General features: G+C 40.1%; 1 protein-coding gene across 3 annotated transcripts in view; it reads right to left on the bottom strand.

Annotated features, from left to right (window-relative positions):
- Positions 1-20,762, bottom strand: part of LOC149559489 (HVA22-like protein k) — a 220,195-nt gene that overhangs the window by 89,226 nt on the left and 110,207 nt on the right. For all 3 annotated transcript variants that reach the window (XM_089828407.1, XM_089828406.1, XM_089828408.1), the window contains one exon: positions 16,436-16,533. In XM_089828407.1, the coding sequence (XP_089684533.1) occupies positions 16,436-16,533 (98 nt within the window). The remainder of the gene's footprint in view (positions 1-16,435; positions 16,534-20,762) is intronic.

Raw genomic sequence — 20,762 nt, forward strand, 5'->3', positions numbered from 1 at the left:
CTGTGGTCTGTAAGTTGTCTCCTAATTTTGTTAGTCGTCAGCAGACGATTGTTTTTTTGGGGGGGATGGTGTCAGCCAACTGGATGGTTCCGGCAGTGTTTCTGTAGCCGACGGTTTGGCTATCGTCGGTGTTTTATATTTTGTAGCCGACGGGTAAATAGTTTGTAGCGGATGTAATGTTCTGGCCGACCGACTCCTTCGGGAAGGTTCGGCGGTAGTATTTATATCCCGTCTGGGATCAGTGTAAATTATTATCATCTTTTATCACGGATATTATGAAGCATAATGTATGTCTGGCATATGCGAATATAATTCTGCTATTTGTGTTTGTGTTCCATTGTTTGTATATGTTGAATTCTTTACCAGTACGGTAAACAAGCTTTCTAGAAAGAAAATAAAAGTCTTAAGAACAGACAATGGTAAAGAGTACACCTTTCAGATATCTTTATAAATTATTGTAAAACTGTTGGGATCAAGAGGGAGTGTTATGTTCCTTATAATCCTCAACAGAATGGGATAGCTGAGAGAAAGAATAGATCCATACTTCATTTTGCTAAAGCAATGCTTCATGATCAAAATCTTGAAACTTTTCTTTGGGGAGAAGCTTCAAATACTGTTGTTTTCCTTCAAAATAGATGTCCTCACTCTGATCTTGAATTCAAGACCCCCGAAGAGGTATTTACCAAGAAGAAACCTGATCTTAAATACCTGAGAATTTTTTGTTGTCTTGTCTATGTACATATTCTTAAAGAAAAGAGAACCAAACTATAATCCTCGGGAAAAAAAGGAATCTTTGTAGGTTATAGTGAAACTTCCAAAGCTTATCGTACCTATATCCCTAGACAAAGAAATATTGAACTAAGTTGAGATGTAATATTTGATGAAAATTTGGCCTACAAAAGATCTAAAGATGAAAATGAATCAAATTCAGAAGAAACTCTAGAAGAACAAAACTCTGATAATGAGAGGGAGTCTCTAATGGAGGAAGATAAATCAAATGAACCCATGGACATTACTCACACCTCTAAGGAAAAGAAAAGACCACTATGGGCCAGAAAGCTAATTGAAGAAAACAACTCCATTCCCTCAGATTTCATTAGGGAAAAAAAAGTCCTAATATATACTCAAGTTACATTGCATTAATCAGTGAAATCTCCAAATCTGAACCATCTGATGTAAAAGAAGCTATAAAACATCAACATTGGAAAGATGCTATGACAGAAGAATATAACTCCATAAATGATGTTTGGGGTATTGTTCCTAGACCCAAAAATAAATCAGTTGTCTCCTCAAAATGCCTATTTAAAATTAAGCATGCTGCAGATTGAAGAATTGACAAGTACAAAGCAAGGTTTGTAGCAAGAGGATTTTCTCAAAAGGAAGGAATAGACTATGAGGAAACTTTCACTCTAGTAGCCAAATATACTTCAGTCAGAACTATTTTAGCCATTGCTACATCCAAGATATGGAAAAATCATCAAATGGATGTAAAGACTACATTTTTGAATGGTATCATAGAAGAGGAATTTTATCATGAACAACCAGAAGGATTTGAAGTACACAATAAACAATCTCATGTATGCAAATTAAAAAAGGCTTTACGTGGATTGAAACAAGCTCCCTGAGCTTGATATGAACGGATAGATCAGCATTTAATTAAACTTGACTTCTCTAAAAACATTGCATATCCAAATTTACATATATTACAAGGTAATATAGAGGGATGTGTTAATTAAATGCCCATATCAAGAGAAGATCATCTAATTGAAAAATGTAAAAAAGATCTCATAGCTGGATTTGAAATGAAAGATCTAGGAATACTACACTACTTCTTGGGACTAGAAGTATGGCAACATTCAAAAGGAATCTTCTTAAATCAAGGAAAGTACACTCTAGATCTACTCAACAAATTTGGCATGTTGGATAGCAAGACAATGAAAACTCCTATGGAAACAAACCTCCAGAAGCTAAAAGAAGCAACTGAAGATTCTGAAAGTGTTGATCCTACTCTATATCGATAGATAATTGGTTCTTTAATGTATTTGGTAAACACAAGACCTAACATTTGTTATACTGTAAATGTTCTTAGTCAATTAATGTTCAAACCTAAACAAACTCATTTAGTAGCAGCAAAACACATTCTTGGGTATCTTAGTGGTACAATTGGATATAGTCTCAAATACACTAAAATTGAACTAAATCTAAGAAGATATACAAAATCTGATTGGTGTCGTCGGTCAAAATTGTGTATCGGCCGACAGGTCCCTTCGAAAAGGTTCTTGTTATGTAGCCGACGGGTCCCTTCGAAAAGATTTTTGTTATGTAGCAGCATGTTGTATGTGGCTGACAGACTCCTTCGGGAAAGTTCTTCGGAAAGTATTTATAACCCCTTCGAGAAGCATTGTAAGGGGAGGATCAGATCATATCATTCAAGCATAATGTAATGTTCTGGCATATGCGAATAATAATAATAAGAGTTCTGCTATTCATGTTCGTGTTCATTATCTGTGTGCAATTCTTAATTAACCTATGCGGTCAACATTTGGTGCCGTTGCCCGATGGACCTGGTACGCAGGCAGGCGGATATGAATTAAATGCCGAATCAGTTGAACAAGAATAAGAATAAGTTGAAGGAAAAGGATGACATACGCATTGTGCAGGAAGATTTAATTTTGGCTCAGCAAACAGAGCGTCGAACAAGATTTCAAAAGATTGCCGACGAAAACAAGAGCGCGAAAGGATTGTTGAAGGAGACTCGACAGCGGCTCGTTTTGGTGGAAGAAGCGAAGGAGGAGTTTTTGAACCTGCATATGCCACGGGAAGAGAATCCTGATGGAAGGAGATCGACTCGCACAGCTCGGAGTGCCAAAAGAGCACAAGCGTGGAGTGACCTCTTCGTCCGAGATATACTTCCGGAATGAACAGCTTCGGTTGACGAACCCTCTTCTTCACCAAACAGCGCGGAAGCAGAGAACAGCGCGGGTGTTGGAAATAGCGCAAGTGTGCAGAACAGCGTGGGTGTCCAGAACAGCACGGGTGTTAGAAATAGCACGGGTGTCCAAAACAGCGTGGGTGTGCAGAACAGCGCGGGTGCTCAAAACAGCGCGAGAGTGCAAAACATCGCAAGTACACAACAAAACCCTCAGCATACAGTAATAATGGCAGGTCCGAAGGAAAAGTTGCCTAAATTTGATGGTGATGAAGCAGCTGATCCCATTCGACATTGTAAAACATGTGAAACCATCTGGAGGACAAATGGCATAACAGATACAAATGAATGGATCCGACAATTTCCCGCTACCCTACGGGGTGTTCCAATTGATTGGTTTACTGATACTGATCCACAAAAGTTAAACAGTTGGGATAACATTAAGGAGGAGTTCATCGCAGAATTTCAACTTTTGCGTGATGATAATGAAATTGTAGCGGAGATATTCAATACCAAGTAAAAGAAGAATGAAACAGTACGGGTCTTTGCCAGGAGATCGAAGGACTTAATCAGTAAAATGGAGAATAAGCCAGCAGATGGGCTCCAGAAAAGATGGTTCATTGAAGGCCTTCACCCGAAGCTACGGAAAAAGATGAAGATCGTGCCACCATCGACATACATTGAAGCATACAATCGGGCAATGAACCTCGAAAGTGACCAGAAGACAAAGAAGAAGAAGACCACCTCATCGGATTCAGATGACGATGAGCCTTCAAGAGAAGATAGCAACGACCATGATGAGGGAACTAGCAAGAAGGTTCGTGCCCTTCAAAAAGACATGATTCGGATGATGAAGGAATTCAAGAACATGAACAAGGAAACTAAGGGCAATGACCTATGGTGCACGGAGTGCAAGAAAGAAGGCCATACGAAGGGATCATGCCCAAAAGATCAATTTTGTGAGATTTGCCAGATTATGGGACACTCGGTAAAGGAATGCCCTTTCAACTTGAAAACAAGAACACCGCAGCAAGTGTTCCTGACATAGGAGGCATCCCCGTCAGGAGGGAACGAGAACACTAGTACGGAAGGTGCCACATCGGGCGGATACAGAAACAATCGGCGCGGTCAAAACAACAGCAATAACAACAATGGCGGCAGCAACAATACAGGCGGAAGGAATCGAATTCAGTATGATGCGAATGGTCGACCGATTGTTCAATGTCGGGCATGCAATCTGTGGGGTCACTTCGCCGGAGAGTGCACAACGACGAACACACCGAAGTTGCTATGCTGATGGTGTGGACCTGGCGATCATGATGATACTAAGTGCCCGAAGTCCAGAGTAAACTTGACTGCCGTTGGGACGGACGAGGAAGAAGTTCTGACTATCACACGGAAGCAGGCAAAGCTCTACCCTGATTCGGCAGAAGGAAAAAAGAGACTGGAGGAAGCACGGGCAGAGATCCAAAAAGCACCACAGGCAGAAATGGCACACCTGAAGGACCTGCCAAGTACCTCCGTCCGGAACTGTGCAGAACAGAATATTGTACGGCAAATATTGCAAGCTAAGATACCCGTCAAGATAAATGATCTGTTGCTCACTATGCCTCAACTCCGTACGGCCCTCACAAATATAGTCCCAAGTGCTCAGCAACCCGTAGAGCAAGACAAGGAGAAACATGGGGGTACAAGTGCAGAAGACCCGATATTGTTAGCTCTTTCATCTGGACGCTATCCGGGGGTTGTTGAAATGGGCATTCTCGGGACTATGCTAACGGACACGATCGTCGACGGAGGATCCGGTGTCAATGTGCTACCAGAAGATACTTGGAAAAAGTTGGGACAGCCGACATTCTGGCCACCTACCTTCCAGCTGTTAACAGCCGATCAACACGGAATCAAGCCATTGGGAATACTCACAGCACAACCAGTGACAATTGGAACACAACCATTCCTGTTGGACTTCGTTGTGATTCCTCTCAGGCGGAAGGGGTATGATGCTATTCTGGGTGGGGGGTGGTTGATACAAGCAAAAGCGAAGCACGATTGGAAGAAAAATACTTTCACTCGAAAGCAAGGGCCGGAAGTATGTCATCGATCTACACACCCAGATGGTCGGGGAAGAAGCCCTATCATCAGACTCTGAAGGAGAAGAGGATGAAAAGGGGCAAAGTATGGAACCAGATCAGGAGGGAGTTCTACGACTGGAAGGAGATGACGATTTGGATTCAGTAAATGGTCTTTACCATTGGCAAATAGAGGATTATGAATTGTTTCCAACCTGCAACGTACTGACAATAGAAGAACACAATACTGATGAATTTCCAAAGGAGTTTACTGAAATGAAGGAAGGGGATGTGTCACTCGATGTGACCCCGGCACATAAGTTCACTAAAGGGGAACCCATCAAATACAATGAAGTAGCGTTGCAGACCATGAATCTGGGAGACGAAGCGGAACCACGGAACATACTGGTAGGAGACAATTGGGACTCAGTACTAAAGACAGCAGCATTCAAGATATTTTTAGAGTATAAGGATGTCTTCGCATGGACGTACAAGGACCTGAAGGGCGTACCACCTGAATTATGTGTGCACCGCATTCAATTGATTGAAGGAGCAATACCCGTACAGAAGAGGCCCTACAGAATGAACAAAAATTATACGGCCCGGGTTATGGAGGAAATCAATCGGATGCTAGAAGCCGGCATTATTTTCAAGGTGCAGACCACTGAATGGGTATCCCCGATCGTGATCTCACTGAAGGACTCCATTCAAATCCGAATATGTGTTGATTTCCGATGCCTGAATGCAGTCACCATCAAGGATCCGTTCCCAATCCCATTCACGGACAGCATCCTGGAGGAGGTAGCGCGACACGAGATCTACTCATTTATGGATGGTTTTTCCAGTTACAATCAAATCTCAATCGCAGAGGAAGATAAACTGAAGACGACATTTGTCGTAGATGGGGTCTATGCCTGTAATCGGATGCTGTTCGGTCTGTGCAATGCGCCTGCGACATTTCAGCAAATCATACTACACATTTTTGACAAGATGTCCGTCAGAAACTTCGAGGCATTTATGGATGATTGGTCAGTGTTCAGTGCGGAGGACAAACATCTAGCAGCCTTAGGCGAGTGTATGGAAAGGTGTCGCCGTGCACATTTGGCCCTGAACCCGAAGAAGTGCAGATTTATGGTCCCACAGGGAAGGTTGCTCGAACACATAGTCTGTAAGGAGGGACTGAAGACGGATCCGAACAAAGTGCGGATCATATTGGAGATGCAGCCGTCCACCAATGTGACAGAGGTAAAATCTTTCCTTGGGCATATAGGGTATTACAGGCGTTTCATCAAAAATTTTGCCAAGATAGCATATCCGTTGGATAGGTTAACTTACAAGATAGAATCGTTCTGATGGGACAAGGAACAGGATGAAGCATTTGAAGGACTCAAGGTACGACTGGCTACAGCACCTATTTTGGCATATCCGGATTGGAATAAGGAGTTTCATGTGCATGTGGATGCATCGAACTATGCGATCGGAGCAACTCTCGTGCAGACAGGAAGCCACGGGTTGGATCATCCGATCTACTTCGCCAGTCGGTTGCTATCAAAAGCTGAACAAAATTATAGTACAACCGAACGGGAAGCATTGGGGATGGTCTATGTTGTGCAGAAATTTCGACATTACTTGCTGGCTACTCCATTTGTGTTCTATGTCGATCATCAGGCCCTGTTGTATATGATCAACAAACCAGTCATTCAAGGAAGAATCAGCCGATGGTTACTCCTGTTGCAGGAGTTTACCTTCAAGATCATTGTACGGCCAAAAAAGAAACATGTAAGCTCGGATCATTTGTCACATATCAGAACAGAACCGACAGACGGTGTAAATGATGACTTTCCTGACGCACAATTGTTTCAGATTGCTGCACTACCGGAGTGGTATACAAGCATCGGCGAATACTTGTGAACAGGACAGTTTCCAAATACCATGCCACCGAATGAGAAATGGAAGTTGGTGATATGGAGTGGAACATTTCAGCTGATTAATGGATTGTTGTATAAAATGGGACCCGATCAAATCCTGAGGCGTTGTGTTCTGAAGGAAGAAATTCCACCGGTATTTCAGGAAGCACATGAAGGACCGGCAAGAGGACACAACTGCACGAAAAATACTTCTAGCAGGATTATGGTGGCCAACAGTATAGAATGATGCAAGGGAATGGGTGGTTGCATGCGATACATGTCAACGAGCTGGAAAACCTTTGAAGAGAAATTTCATGCCTCTGAATCCTTCTCATGCTCAGGAGCTCTTTGAACGGTGGGGTTTGGACTTCATAGGACCGCTGAAGACAAGTAGAATCAGAAGAAGCCGTTACATTGTTGTCGCGACGGAATATTTGACTAAATGGGTGGAGGCGCGTGCACTACCGGACAACTCAACGGTAAGTACAGTAAAGTTTATTTATGAACAAATAATTACTAGATATGGCATTCTGTTACAATTAACAAGTGATAGAGGCAGACATTTTGTAAATCATGTGATCCGACTGCTTACCACGGAGTTCAAAATTTATCATTCGCTATCAAGTCCGTACTACCCAAGGGCAAACGGACAGGCCGAAGCTACCAACAAAATCTTGGTATCAATTATATACAAATCCTGCGCAGTTGAAGGGGAGGATTGGGAGGAGAAATTACCTTTTGCTCTGTGGGCTTACCTCATGGCGTATAAAGTTACAATAGGACACACGCCGTTTCAACTGATGTTCGGACAGGAGGCCGTAGTACCAGCGGAATTTATGATACCAAACTTGCGGATAGCACTAGAAAACAAGTTGGGCGACATGGAAAGCTTAAGGGAGCGGCTGTATAAACTGAACAAGTTAGAGAAGCGATTATTAGCACAATGGGCGACTGAAGTAACGCAGAATAGGCGAACGGCATGGCACGATAAGCACCTGAAGCTAAACAGGTTTCAGCCCGGACAGTGGGTATTGAAGTACAATGGTCGGAATGAGATCAAACCGGCCAAGTTCAAAGTTAAGTGGGTCGGGCCGTATCAAATCCGGGAAGTAGGGGACAATGGAGCAATAAAACTATAGACTCTGGATGGATAGGAAGTGCCTTAGGCGGTGAATGGCTCGAAGCTGAAGATATACCATGGCCGGAAGACTTCTGCATCACAGAATGGCCTTCAGGAGACCCCTTCGTCATTGCAGACCGATGGTGACGACGATCAAAGGGAAAACTGACTACTATTTTTTCTTTAAAAAAAAAAAAAGAAGGTACCATATGGTACCTTACGATTTCATATTTAAAGGAATTCATAGCCGAAGGGAAGTGCCGTACAGATTTCACACTGAAGGAAAGAGTACCGTACGGCTTCCATAAGCACCGTACGGATTTTTTAGTGAATGGAAGAATACTGTACGACTTCCATATGTACCGTACGATTTTCAGGGAAAGGGGTGCCGTACGGTTTTCAAGAAAAGTGTCATACGGCTTCATACTTGAAGGGGAGAAGGTAGTACCGTACGATTTTTCATAATTGAAGGCTTTGTACGGTTTTAGCACGATTTTTAAGACAATTTCATATTTGCAGTACGATTTTAAGACAATGTACGATTTCCATTTTGAAAGTTGTACGGTTTTTTCTTGCAATGTACGGTTTTTTTAAGAATTGCATATTGTAACACTAAGACCACCGTACGGATTTCAATAGCCTGAGAAGGTTAACATACGGAATTTGCAGCCAAAATTTGTTAATTTCTATAGTACGGATTTTCAAGACTTGGTGGGATATTGCAATACGGCTTTTCCAGAAGATTGAAATAGTGAAGACACCTTCAGAATTGTTTCATCAAAACCTGTGTGCGTGGCAGCTCCAAGAAGGAGGCATCCATATGCAATCAACAGACAGTGTCAAGTTTGAAGCCGTATGGATTTCATCACAGAAGAGTCAAGTTACCATATGCACCTCTGTAGGGCACTGTACGGTTTGTTAAATCATCACCCATACAAAAGACTTCCAGCATTTGAAGCGTACGGATTCCTTTTGAAGAGCAGGGTACGAATTTCATTGTACGGATTATTGAATGCAAGGTTCTCAAGGTTGAGGTACGGAATTCAACAGTAAGCAAGGCGGTATATCACTTCTAATCAGATTCGGCATACCATGATCAGTGAAGGGCATTAAAAATAAAACCGTACGAATTTGGGGAGGGAAACTATTGTACGGAATTGTGGTCTTCTGGTGGTACGGCTTTCTTATTTGATTTTCTTTCCAACTTTTCCAGAGTACGGATTTTCATTCCAAAGGTTGCAATTCACCGTACGTATTTGGAAGAATTCTTCACTGTACGGATTTGGGAGACCATTAGGAAAAGACAAAGATATAATTAATGGAGTCTGCAGGTAAACGGCAATGGAAAAAACAATTAGCACAGTCTAAAGTTGTGGAAGGCAAGAGCATGGCAAGTACAGGTAATCTGAATGAAGGCTCCAGCAGCAGCAAGGAGAAGCGTAAGACTACAACAGCTGAAGTCACACCACAGACTATACAATTTGAAGGATTGAATGGAATGGATTGCCGGAAATGGTGGCAAGAAACCCCTGATGACCATCCAATTAAAGCAAGCATCAGAAGAGCACAAGTTGAATGGGCCATTCAGATGCCTATTTTTTGCATTCGAGATTATGAAGGGTATCTGCGTACCATGATTAAGACATATGGCAAAGCTTCTCGGAGGAGCACATTTCAGTATTTGGGAAGGAACTTAGTGGTATCATTCAAGGCAGCTGATTTCACACATGTTTTTGGCATTCCAGGTCAGCAGAGCAAAAAGATTCAGCCGAAGAAAATTCCAAAGGATGGGAAGCTATTTTTAATCAGATTAGTATGTGGAGATTTGACTGAAGCAGAGCAGGCGGCATTAGCTGAGACATCGAAGGGAAGAGGTTTAAAGAAAACCGACATTCAGGAGGGGCCATGGCGGTGTCTAATGGACTTGGTCAAGAGTAGGCTCACGGGATCCTCTAAGGCATCGGATATCACATTTCCGCAGGTATCCATGATGAATGGCATAATGACTGGGAAAGTGTACGATTGGGCGTCTATGCTGGCTGAACGAATGCATGAGTTTATGACTCTCCAGCACAAGACCTTCTATATGCCCCATTACGCCATTGGTCTCTTCCTTGATGCAGCGGCACGGATGATTCCAACGGATGAGTTAGAGGCAAAGCCTAGACCACTGGCTCCGGGAGAACCTCCTATCATGCGATGGAAGCACTTGGACACAATCTCTGGGCAGAAGGGTTCGGCAGGCCAAAAGAGGCCCCGGATGGACATGGCAGGTGATACTGACAGCGGCCGACAGGAGACATCTTCTGAGCAGGACAGTGTGGAGGAAGGGGAAGGCGAGGATGATGAGGAGGTTCAGATTGTCACGGCTACCCCCTTGCTATTTCCGCGTGCTACAGTTCCTGTGACCTCCGAGTTGGTACCCCGAGGTCTACACATGGCTCACATTCCGGGGTTTGGACAGACTCGGTGACCGATATTGATGACTGGAGGATCCCACCAGGCAGTCACTCTAGCCGCACCATGGCAACACGGGGTACGGCCTTCTCCTGTCCGGCCGGGAGTTGGATTTGCGGTCGGCTTTGCCCACCTGACAATACCCGTCACCCAGAGACTTCTTCAGCCCTTGAAGCACTTCCGGTAGCAGCACCCGTGGCACCTGCCATAAGTCAGCCAGCAGCAGTTGTTACCGTAGCACAGTCAGCAAAAGCTCAAGCACTTCCAGTAGAGAACGTACCAGACGGAGGAATGTAGGAGTGTACGGACCCAGCGCAGCCCGAACAACCAGAGGTCATGGATAGAGCAAGTGTTTTCTGAGGCAACAGTTCCGACTCGTTCCTGATAGGCATGGCCCGTCCATTCAGTCCCCCAGCTATTCTGGAGTAGCACCTGTACCAGAGCCTCAGTCTCAGGAGGAGGGAATGCCACATGCCGTGATTGCGCCGATAGCAGAAGAGGCGGCACTGAATGTGGGCATGGCTCCCGCTGATGAGGAGGACAATAGTGATGCAGAATGGTCATTGGAGGAATTCGCCAAGGAGGATTACGGGTCGGATGAGGATAGTGCAGGGACTACCTCAGGACTATGAAGTCTGCATTGAAGAAGGGGCATGATGTGGCAATTCAGGCTCACTCGGCGAAGGGAGTGGCATTTGATCCGAGCGTATATTCGTGGAATTTTTCCTAAGCGATTTCAAACTTGTTTTGTGGATAGAGGTTGGCCGGCAGTTGAGACACCAGAGATGTTGGCAGATTGGGCCATTGAGCCAGAATTGGGACCGAGTGACACTCCGATGATGAAGTTGGCACATGAGATCGTGGGACTGTACAAAGAGGTTTACTATGTGCAGTAGCGCGCGGAGGCAGATAGGGCAGCAGACAGTGTTGCAGCCCAGAGATCTCTAGCAGTTGAAAAAGAGGCAAGAAAGAAGTTAGCCACTAATTTGGCCGACAAGCAGGCAACATGGGCAGCAGAGCGGGCAACACTATTAAAGGATATGGCAGCAGTGGTACAGGAGAAGGACGCGGCTATCAGGGATAAAGATGCGGCAGAACAGGAGTTGCAGTTGGCCAAGAGATGGGCTATGGATGTTGCGCTTCTACTGAAGGAGGCCGTAGAGGTTAATTCACAGATTCAGACAGATCTGCGCATCCGGACTGACCAGGTGTATGAGTTACATCGTCAACAGCACTCTTCTGGCACAACTCCTTTTTAGTATTTCTTTTTCTTGTTTGTGGGTTGTGTCCTAATTTTGCTAGTCGTGAGGAGACGACTTTTCTTTTTGGGGGGGATGATGTCGTCGGTAGAAATTGTGTATTGGCCGACAGGTCCCTTCGGAAAGGAAATTGTGTATCAGCCGACAAGTCCCTTCGGAAAGGTTCTTGTTATGTAGCCGACGGGTCTCTTCGGAAAGGTTTTTGTTATGTAGCCGCATGTTGTATGTGGCCGACGGACTCCTTCGGGAAAGTTCTTCAGAAAGTATTTATAACCCCTTCGAGAAGCATTGTAAGGGGAGGATCAGATCATATCATTCAAGCATAATGTAATGTTCTGGCATATGCGAATAATAATAAGAAGAGTTCTGCTGTTCATGTTCGTGTTCATTATCTGTGTGCAATTCTTAATTAACCTATGCGGTAAACAATTGGGCAGGAAATTCAAAAAATCGTAAAAGAACTTCAAGATGTTGTTTTACCTTGGGTTCTGCAATGATATCTTGGTTTAGTCGGAAGTAGTCTTCAATAGCACAGAGTTCTACACAAGCCGAGTCAGAGCTACATCTATGGGAGCAAGAGAAGCTGTATGGTTGAGGAAACTTCTATTTGGATTATTTGGGAAGCCACTTCCACCTACTACTATTTGTTGTGATAACTAGGGCTGCATCAAGCTATCTCTTAATCCAGTGTTTCATAATAGATCAAAACAGATTGAGATACCATACCACTATGTTCAAGACATGGTTGAGAAGGATGTAATCAAGTTAGAATATATTAGTACAGAGGATCAAATTGCAGACACTCTTACCAAACCACTTGCTAAGACAAAAGTGAAGCATTTTCGTAAAGAACTCGGTATGATTGTAAAATCTAAGGAAATGTCTTAGAGAAATTGATTATTGTACATTTTTTTTATATTATAAATAAACCTGTGTTAATCATTAAGAAGTGATGACTTCAAAATGATTTCACTTGTATCAGGAGAAGTTGTTGTAAAGTGACGTCCTTACAATAACTTGTAGCATGATTCATTTTTGAGAAATTGTTTCATGTAAAGGCTTTATCTTATAAATCAACAACTACACGTTTGATATCATTAACTTGATTATCTACAAGTTGCTTGTACACATATATTTTCAATACTTGGTGAATATCTTGCCCTGATATTCTGATAGGCCATTACCACACTGAGTAATTGGTGATCATCATTCAATTGATGATTCTGATAGGCCATTGCCCTAGAGAGCTTGGTGAATATCATGTGATTGATATTCTAATAGGCCAACTCTCATATTACATGATGTCAAATATAAGTTGATTAAATTAATGAATCAACAGTTATATTTAACATTGTATAAAAGAAGTCTTTTGATCAAAGACCTCTTATGTGTGTTTATTTTACTAATCTAAGAGGGAGTGTTAATGTATAGATTAGTTGAAGAGTTATTAATAACTCTTATATTCATATTTATGTTATTCGATATGTATAAGATATTTAATATACTCATATATGTGTGTGTGTGTGTGTGTGTGCAGATATCCTAATATACAAATACGAATACATAAATAAGTTATGAATAAATCTATTCACATCGATATATTATTAACTCATTCCATCAATTTATAATAATTTGATGTCAACATATAATCGGGCATCGATATATCATTATTGGGTGTTAGCATATAAACTGGTAACGACATTAGTCAGTCTATCGTTTATATTAGTCATGCCTAATAGACGTGACTCAAGTATAAGTCACGGCTATCGGTCATGACTCTTGAATATGACGCCCACATATAAGATATCACTCCTCTCTGTCTTTGTAATACAGCGAACAGATAAATAAGTCTCTAGCATATTACAGAGCAGAGAATGCTTCATATCATCTTCCAGTACATATATATATATATATATATATATTGCAAAGCAGCAGATACTTCATACCATCTTCAATACTATATTATATCCTTGTCTTGAGTAGTTATTCTAAATATTATAAGTCTTCAGTCTAATACTTTAACATATTGTAAATAAAAATATCATCAAATAAAACAAGCAAAAACGTTCTCAAGTGCTCATTAAAAATATAGTTCATACAGGATTGAAATGTGGCAAGTGTGTTAGTTAAACCAAAAGGCATAACTAAAAATCATAATGACAACGAAAAGTTATTTTATGCACATCTTGTTCCTGTAATCTAATCTAAAGATATCTTGATCTCAAACCGATTTTTAAAAAAATAAATTCTACCATGTAATTCATTTAAAAATTCATCAATTGGGGGAATCATATACCTGGTTTTAATAGAGTTCTTATTGAGATCACGATAATCAATGCATATTTGGAGAGGCCAATCCTTTTTTTTCCAGTAGCACTATTAACAATGAAAATAGACTCAAGCTTAGTCTGATATGTCCCATGTCTAACAAAGGGAGTATTTGAATCACTTGATTTGGATGTCCTATATTATTATTACCAATCTCTCGTAAGGTTGAATTGGCCATCCTTTTATTTGTGCAAGTTGTGGTTTATCTATTAAAATGTTTATAGTTTGTCCAATTGATGTGATGATACACAAGTAGGCTTTGGTATCTCAATTTGAATGTGCTGGACAAGTTTATGTCTTCGTATGTTTATTCACCATCCTTATTTCATTACCATTGACTTTCCAAAAATATTCTTGTGCTAAGACCGCTTTGCATTTATAGTCAGATATGAAATCCTATTTGACCTTTATATTTCTTCCAATAGCACTTTTGTTATTCATTCTATTTCAGTTTTATGCTTCTTCTTTTATGTACTTTCAGGTTAGAAGTACTCAAAAAAAACCCATCATATGAGGGATCTGCACCTCTCAAACACGAAGGAAAGTTGTGGTTTATCGCAATTCTCCAAATATTGGCACGATTGTCACTACTCACAAGGAAAACAAGGTCAATTTAAGATAAACAATTGATGAGACCAATCTGTTTACCAACAATATTCTGCTAAACAAGCTTAGATAAGGAAGGGTAGTCATTTTATGTACCTATTTACTGGTAAGTGTACACTGTTGAATAAAAGAGAAGTGATTGTGCTTGTGTAATTACACTTTGCCAAATAAGCAAGAAGTATTTGTTCTGAATGTAAATGCACACTCCACAACACAAGCTTAGAAGAGTTTTCTTTCAAGTCTTGAATCAAGCAGAATCCATCAAATAAGCATAAGATTAAGGATGGTTTTCCGCCTTATGCGCTTTGGTCGCTTCATGTTGCTGCATGTTATATAATTTGCTGCATGTTATATAATTGATGTGATGATACACAAGTAGGCTTTGGTATCTCAATTTGAATGTGCTGGACAGTTTATATCTTCGTATGTTTATTCACCATCCTGATTTCATTACCATTGAATTTCCAAAAATATTCTTGTGCTAAGACCCCTTTGCATTTGTAGTCAGATATGAAATCCTATTCGACCTTTATATTTCTTCCAATAGCACTTTTGTTATTCATTCTATTTCAGTTTTATGCTTCTTCTTTTATGTACTTTCAGGTTAGAAGTACTCAAAAAAACCCATCATATGAGGGATCTGCACCTCTCAAACACAAAGGAAAGTTGTGGTTTATCGCAATTCTCCAAATATTGGCACGATTGTCACTACTCACAAGGAAAACAAGGTCAATTTAAGATAAACAATTGATGAGACCAATCTGTTTACCAACAATACTCTGCTAAACAAGTGTAGATAAGGAAGGGTAGTCATCTTATGTACCTATTTACTGGTAAGTGTACTCTGTTGAATAAAAGAGAAGTGATTGTGCTTGCGTAATTACACTTTGCCAAATAAGCAAGAAGTATTTGTTCTTAATGTAAATGCACACTCCACAACACAAGCTTAGAAGAGTTTTCTTTCAAGTCTTGCATCAAGCAGAATCCATCAAATAAGCATAAGATTAAGGATGGCTTTCCGCCTTATGCACTTTGATCGCTTCATGTTGCTGCATGTTATATAATTTGGTGTGGTCCTATACACCTATTGCTCTCACCTTGACCATTTTGAAACTAGGTGATCAAAAAGTGAAAGTGCATTGCATTGTAGTTTCATATAAATTGAAATTTTCAAAAATAAAATAAAAAGGTTATTACAACTTCCCCATGCTACCCACTACAAAACCTTTCTAGTTATAGCAGATATAGATATGTGCAACATCACACAAAAGCAAGCAGACTCTTAACACAGCAAAAATTAAAAAGCAACAATACAGATAACCAAAAGCAAAATTTGCTCAATTTAAGAGAAAATATAAAACTGAAAATTAAGAATAAGTTTACAAAAGCAAATGCAATCAAATAAAAATGAAATCTCCAAAAATCAATTTTCCTTATATATATATACTGCAAATATTTAGAAATGGAAATGCAAAAGCAATTGAGGGAAAATAAGTATCTATGAAAAGTTTTACAGCATAGGATTGATAAGAATTCCATCAACATATAATGACACTAGGCAAGAAATTCATGGATATTTTATTTGTAATTATTCTAATAGACACATATGCTATACCTTCTTAATGCTGACGTATATTGTAGCAAGTAAATCTGGCTTTAAAGGTAAGAAATATTATTTTAATAAATCCAAAGCAGTATGTTATATTCAGTAAATTTTTACAAACATATTTATGTTAAAAAGATCAAGGAAAATGAATCACCTGCCCAATAAATCAGCATATGTTCTTGTTCTTCAATGTCTTTCTTCTCAATGGCCTTGAAAGAGGAGTATACAGGATAACCAATACCTACAACACAGCTGTAAAATGGAAAACATAAGTTTTGCAAAGTAAATATTCTCCATACAATAAGATATTGGGGTTTGCACACTTGCATAAAACATCTATGATGTGAACACGAAAAGCATACCATTTATTTCCTTCTTCAAAGCAGCCAACAATAATGTTAATCTTATATTATATCTACAGTTGTATGCTTGCTCTCAAGAAGACAGAACCAGATACAATCATTTGAATAAGTTGAGAAGATAATTTGTGTTGAATTTCTGTCCACCAATCTGTGGTTGTTTCTTTTACTGCAGAGGATTATTTTTAAAGATATTCTAAATGAAATAATTTAAGGAATATTCAGCACATAAAGCACAAACTCTCACATATACACAATGGAGTGCTTTTTTGCTCCATGCTTTGGAACAAATGCAATATCAGGACAAATTAAGAATAAGATACTGAAAGTATAAAACAATAAAAGTGAATGTTTACCGTATGGATTAATTAAGCAACGCACACAGGAAATAGATATGAACACCGAACAGCAAATAGCAAAACTATTATTATTATTCGCATATGCCAACAGTACATCATGCTTTTCCAATAAGATATGATCCTTACAATGCTTCCCAAAGGGGTTATAAATACTTTCCGACGAACCTTCCCGAAGGTATCCGTCGGCTAGATACATCATGTCCACTACCAACTATTTACCGTCGGCTACATAACAAGAACTTTTACCGAAGGGACCCGTCGGCCGAGGCACAATTTCTGCCGACGACATTATCCCCCCCAAAAAAGAAAAGTCGTCTCCTGACGACTACAGAACAAAACTCAAACAACTAATACAACAATATTGATTTGCCATATTACTTCCACATTCATCCCGTTGCATCTATAACCTTTGCTAACACAATACTGACTCCTCAAGCTGACCTTGATAGCACTTGTGCTGCTTCCTCTGCTTCCAACTCCTCGGTACCTTGAGCCAAGTGTCGCTGCACTGCCTCCAACTGGATGATCAGCTCCTCCTGAGCTCTCTACGCATCCACCAAGACAGCCTCCCGGCCAACACCTACTCTCAGTGCCTCTGATACACAGACAATGCATGTCGCAGCTCCAAGTCTTCTCAACTGGTCAGACTCCTACGACTGATATCCGCAACGACTGGGGGTCCAAGGGGCAACGCCCCCACGGGGTCCTGGGGCAGCTCGCAGTATAGGGCGGGGTCGAGGGGCATTGCCCCTCGTCGCCAAGACCAAATTAGCACTTCGTAACCCACACAGAAATGCACAGAACACACCATTTCTGTCATTATCTGCCGATTCTGCACTCTTTTTGGCAACCACGGATACATCCCCTTCCCTTTGGCATCATTTGTCACTCATTCTGAACAATTTGATTCTGTCGTCGTTTTTTTTTTTTAGAAAACCTCCTGTCATCCTTCTGTGATGAAATCCATACGGCTTCCAACTTGACACAATCTAGATTCCAATCTACTTTAAAAAACCGTACTACACTATCCCACCATCTGTACTTTGAAGGTGGAAACCGTACATTGCCTTAAAACCGTACTTCAAATTTGAAACCCGTACCTTGTCTGAAAAAAACCGTACTACACAAACCTTACACCATTCTTCAAATGTTAAAACCGTACGGTATTCCTCCTTTATTGTGAAATCCGTACGGTGGTGCTCCTTCCTGCATATATTGCATACCGTACAATGCCTTTTACTATAAAATCTGTACGGTATCACTAAAATCCGTACTTTTAACAATGAAAACCCATACGGTACTATGCAATCCGTACCTTACAAATGGAAAACCGTACGATGCTGAAAAATCCGTACGGCGCCAAATGTTTACCGTATGGATTAATTAAGCAACGCACACAGGAAATAGACACGAACACCGAACAGCAAATAGAAGAACTATTATTATTATTCGCATATGCCAACAGTACATCATGCTTTTCCGATAAGATATGATCCTTACAATGCTTCCCGAAGGGGTTATAAATACTTTCCGACGAACCTTCCCGAAGGTATCCGTCGGCTAGATACATCATGTCCACTACCAACTATTTACCGTCGGCTACATAACAAGAACTTTTACCGAAGGGACCCGTCGGCCGAGGCACAATTTCTGCCGACGACAGTGAACATAAAAACTATAATTATGTATCAGCAACACTAAAATAGATAGAATATTTTTAGTAAACTACAGTAGAAAGAAACATACTTGTAGCAAGAAAACTGCATCTGCACTAATTAATTGCAAAGCACAAAAATGATTGAATTCTACTTGTAGATAATCGATTTAGTGATATCTAACACCTAGTTGTTGATTTATAAGATAAAGCCTTTACAAGAATGAATCATGCTACAAGTTATTGTAAAATCGTCACCTTACAATAACTTCTCCTAATACAAGTGAAATCATTTTTAAAGTTGTCACTTCTCAATGATCAACACAGGTTCCATTAATTTCATATAATATATATAAAGTACAATAATCAATTTTTTTGAGACATTTCCTCAGATTTTACAATCATACCAAGTTCTTTACGAAATCGCTCCACCTTTGTTTTAGCAAGTGGTTTGGTAAGAGTGTCTGCAATTTGATTCTCTGTACTAATATATTTCAACTCAATTACATCCTTCTCAACCATATATCGAACATGGTGGTATGGTATCTTGATGTGTTCTGATCTATTATGAAACACTGGATTAAGAGATAGTTTAATGCAACTCTAGTTATCACAATAGATAGTAGTAGGTGGTAGATAATCCAAATAGAAGTTTTCTTAACCATATAGCTTCTCTTGCTCGCTTAGATGCAACTATGTACTCGGCTTCTGTAGAACTCTAGGCTACTAAAGACTGCTTCCGACTAAACCAAGATATCATCGCTGACCCCAAAGTAAAACAACATCCTAAAGTGCTCTTACAATTCTCTGAATTTCCGCCTAGTCAAAGTTTGTATATCCACTTAAATTAAGTTCAGTTTTAGTGCATTTTAGACCATATCCAATTATACCACTAAGGTACCTGAGAATGTGTTTTGCTGCTACTAAATGGGTTTGTTTGGGTTCACACATGAATTGACTAAAAGAATTTACAGCATAACAGATGTCAGGCCTTGTGTTTACCAAATACATTAGATAACCAATCATTTCTCAAAATAGAGTAGAATCAACATTTTCAGAATCTTTTGTTGCTTCTTTTAGTTTCTTGAGATTTGTTTCCATAGGAGTCTTCATCGCCTTGCTCTCCAACATGCCAAATCTTTTGAGTATGTCCAAAGTATACTTCCCTTGATTTAAGAAGATTCCATTTGAATGTTGCCATACTTCCAGTCCCAAGAAATAGTGCAATATTCCTAAGTCCTTCATTTCCCAATCAAACGTAAGATCTTATTTACATTTGTTAATAAGATGATCTTCTCCTGTAATCAAAAGATTGTCAACATATAAAACCATAATCAACATATCCCCCTATATTACCTTGCAATATAGATCACTGTCTACAATGTTTTTAGAGAAACCAAGTTTAGTCAAGTGATGATCTATCCATTCATACCAAGCTCGGGGAGCTTGTTTCAATCCATATAATGCCTTTTTTAGTTTATTGTTGGTACACATATGGACCCAGAATTTTAAACTTTCAGTTTCAAGTCTTGAACCTTTCAGTTTCAGGTTTTGAACCTCTTTGAACTACTTTGAACTTGGTTCAAAGTGGTTTGAAGCGGTTCGAATGGGTTCAAATGATTCCACAAACTCGATGGTTCAATGTGGCATAACAGATGTGTTCAAAGAATAGTTATCAAAAATGCAAGGTTATGGTCGGAATCTTCAATGCAATATTTCAGTGGTTCAAATGGTCCATCTTACAAGCTCAGTTCAAGCAAAGTTCAGAATTCATTGTTCAAAATGTAGATTCATTGACTCGAAAAGTTTATGATCTATAATCAGATTAAAATTTGAATTCAGTCGCATTTCATAATTGAAGGTCAGTGCAGAAGTTCGGAGGTCATAGTTTGGAGATGCACCTCAGTCAAGGAACAAAAATACCTTCATGGTGGATCTTCAAAGTTCCTAATTCAAAGGTTCAATGTTCAAACTCAAAGATCTAGCTCAAAGAAATCCAAGCTTCTTAAGATTGGTTAAATTTGGATCAAATAAAGTCGGTTGCACCAAATCTTAATCATGCACAAAAGCATTGGGAGAAGCTGAAACTCATCTTTATATTGGAAAGAG

Source organism: Cupressus sempervirens, chromosome 5, assembly GCF_028749045.1.
Source record: "Cupressus sempervirens isolate cs-2001-9-10 chromosome 5, ASM2874904v1, whole genome shotgun sequence".
Lineage (NCBI taxonomy): Eukaryota > Viridiplantae > Streptophyta > Pinopsida > Cupressales > Cupressaceae > Cupressus > Cupressus sempervirens.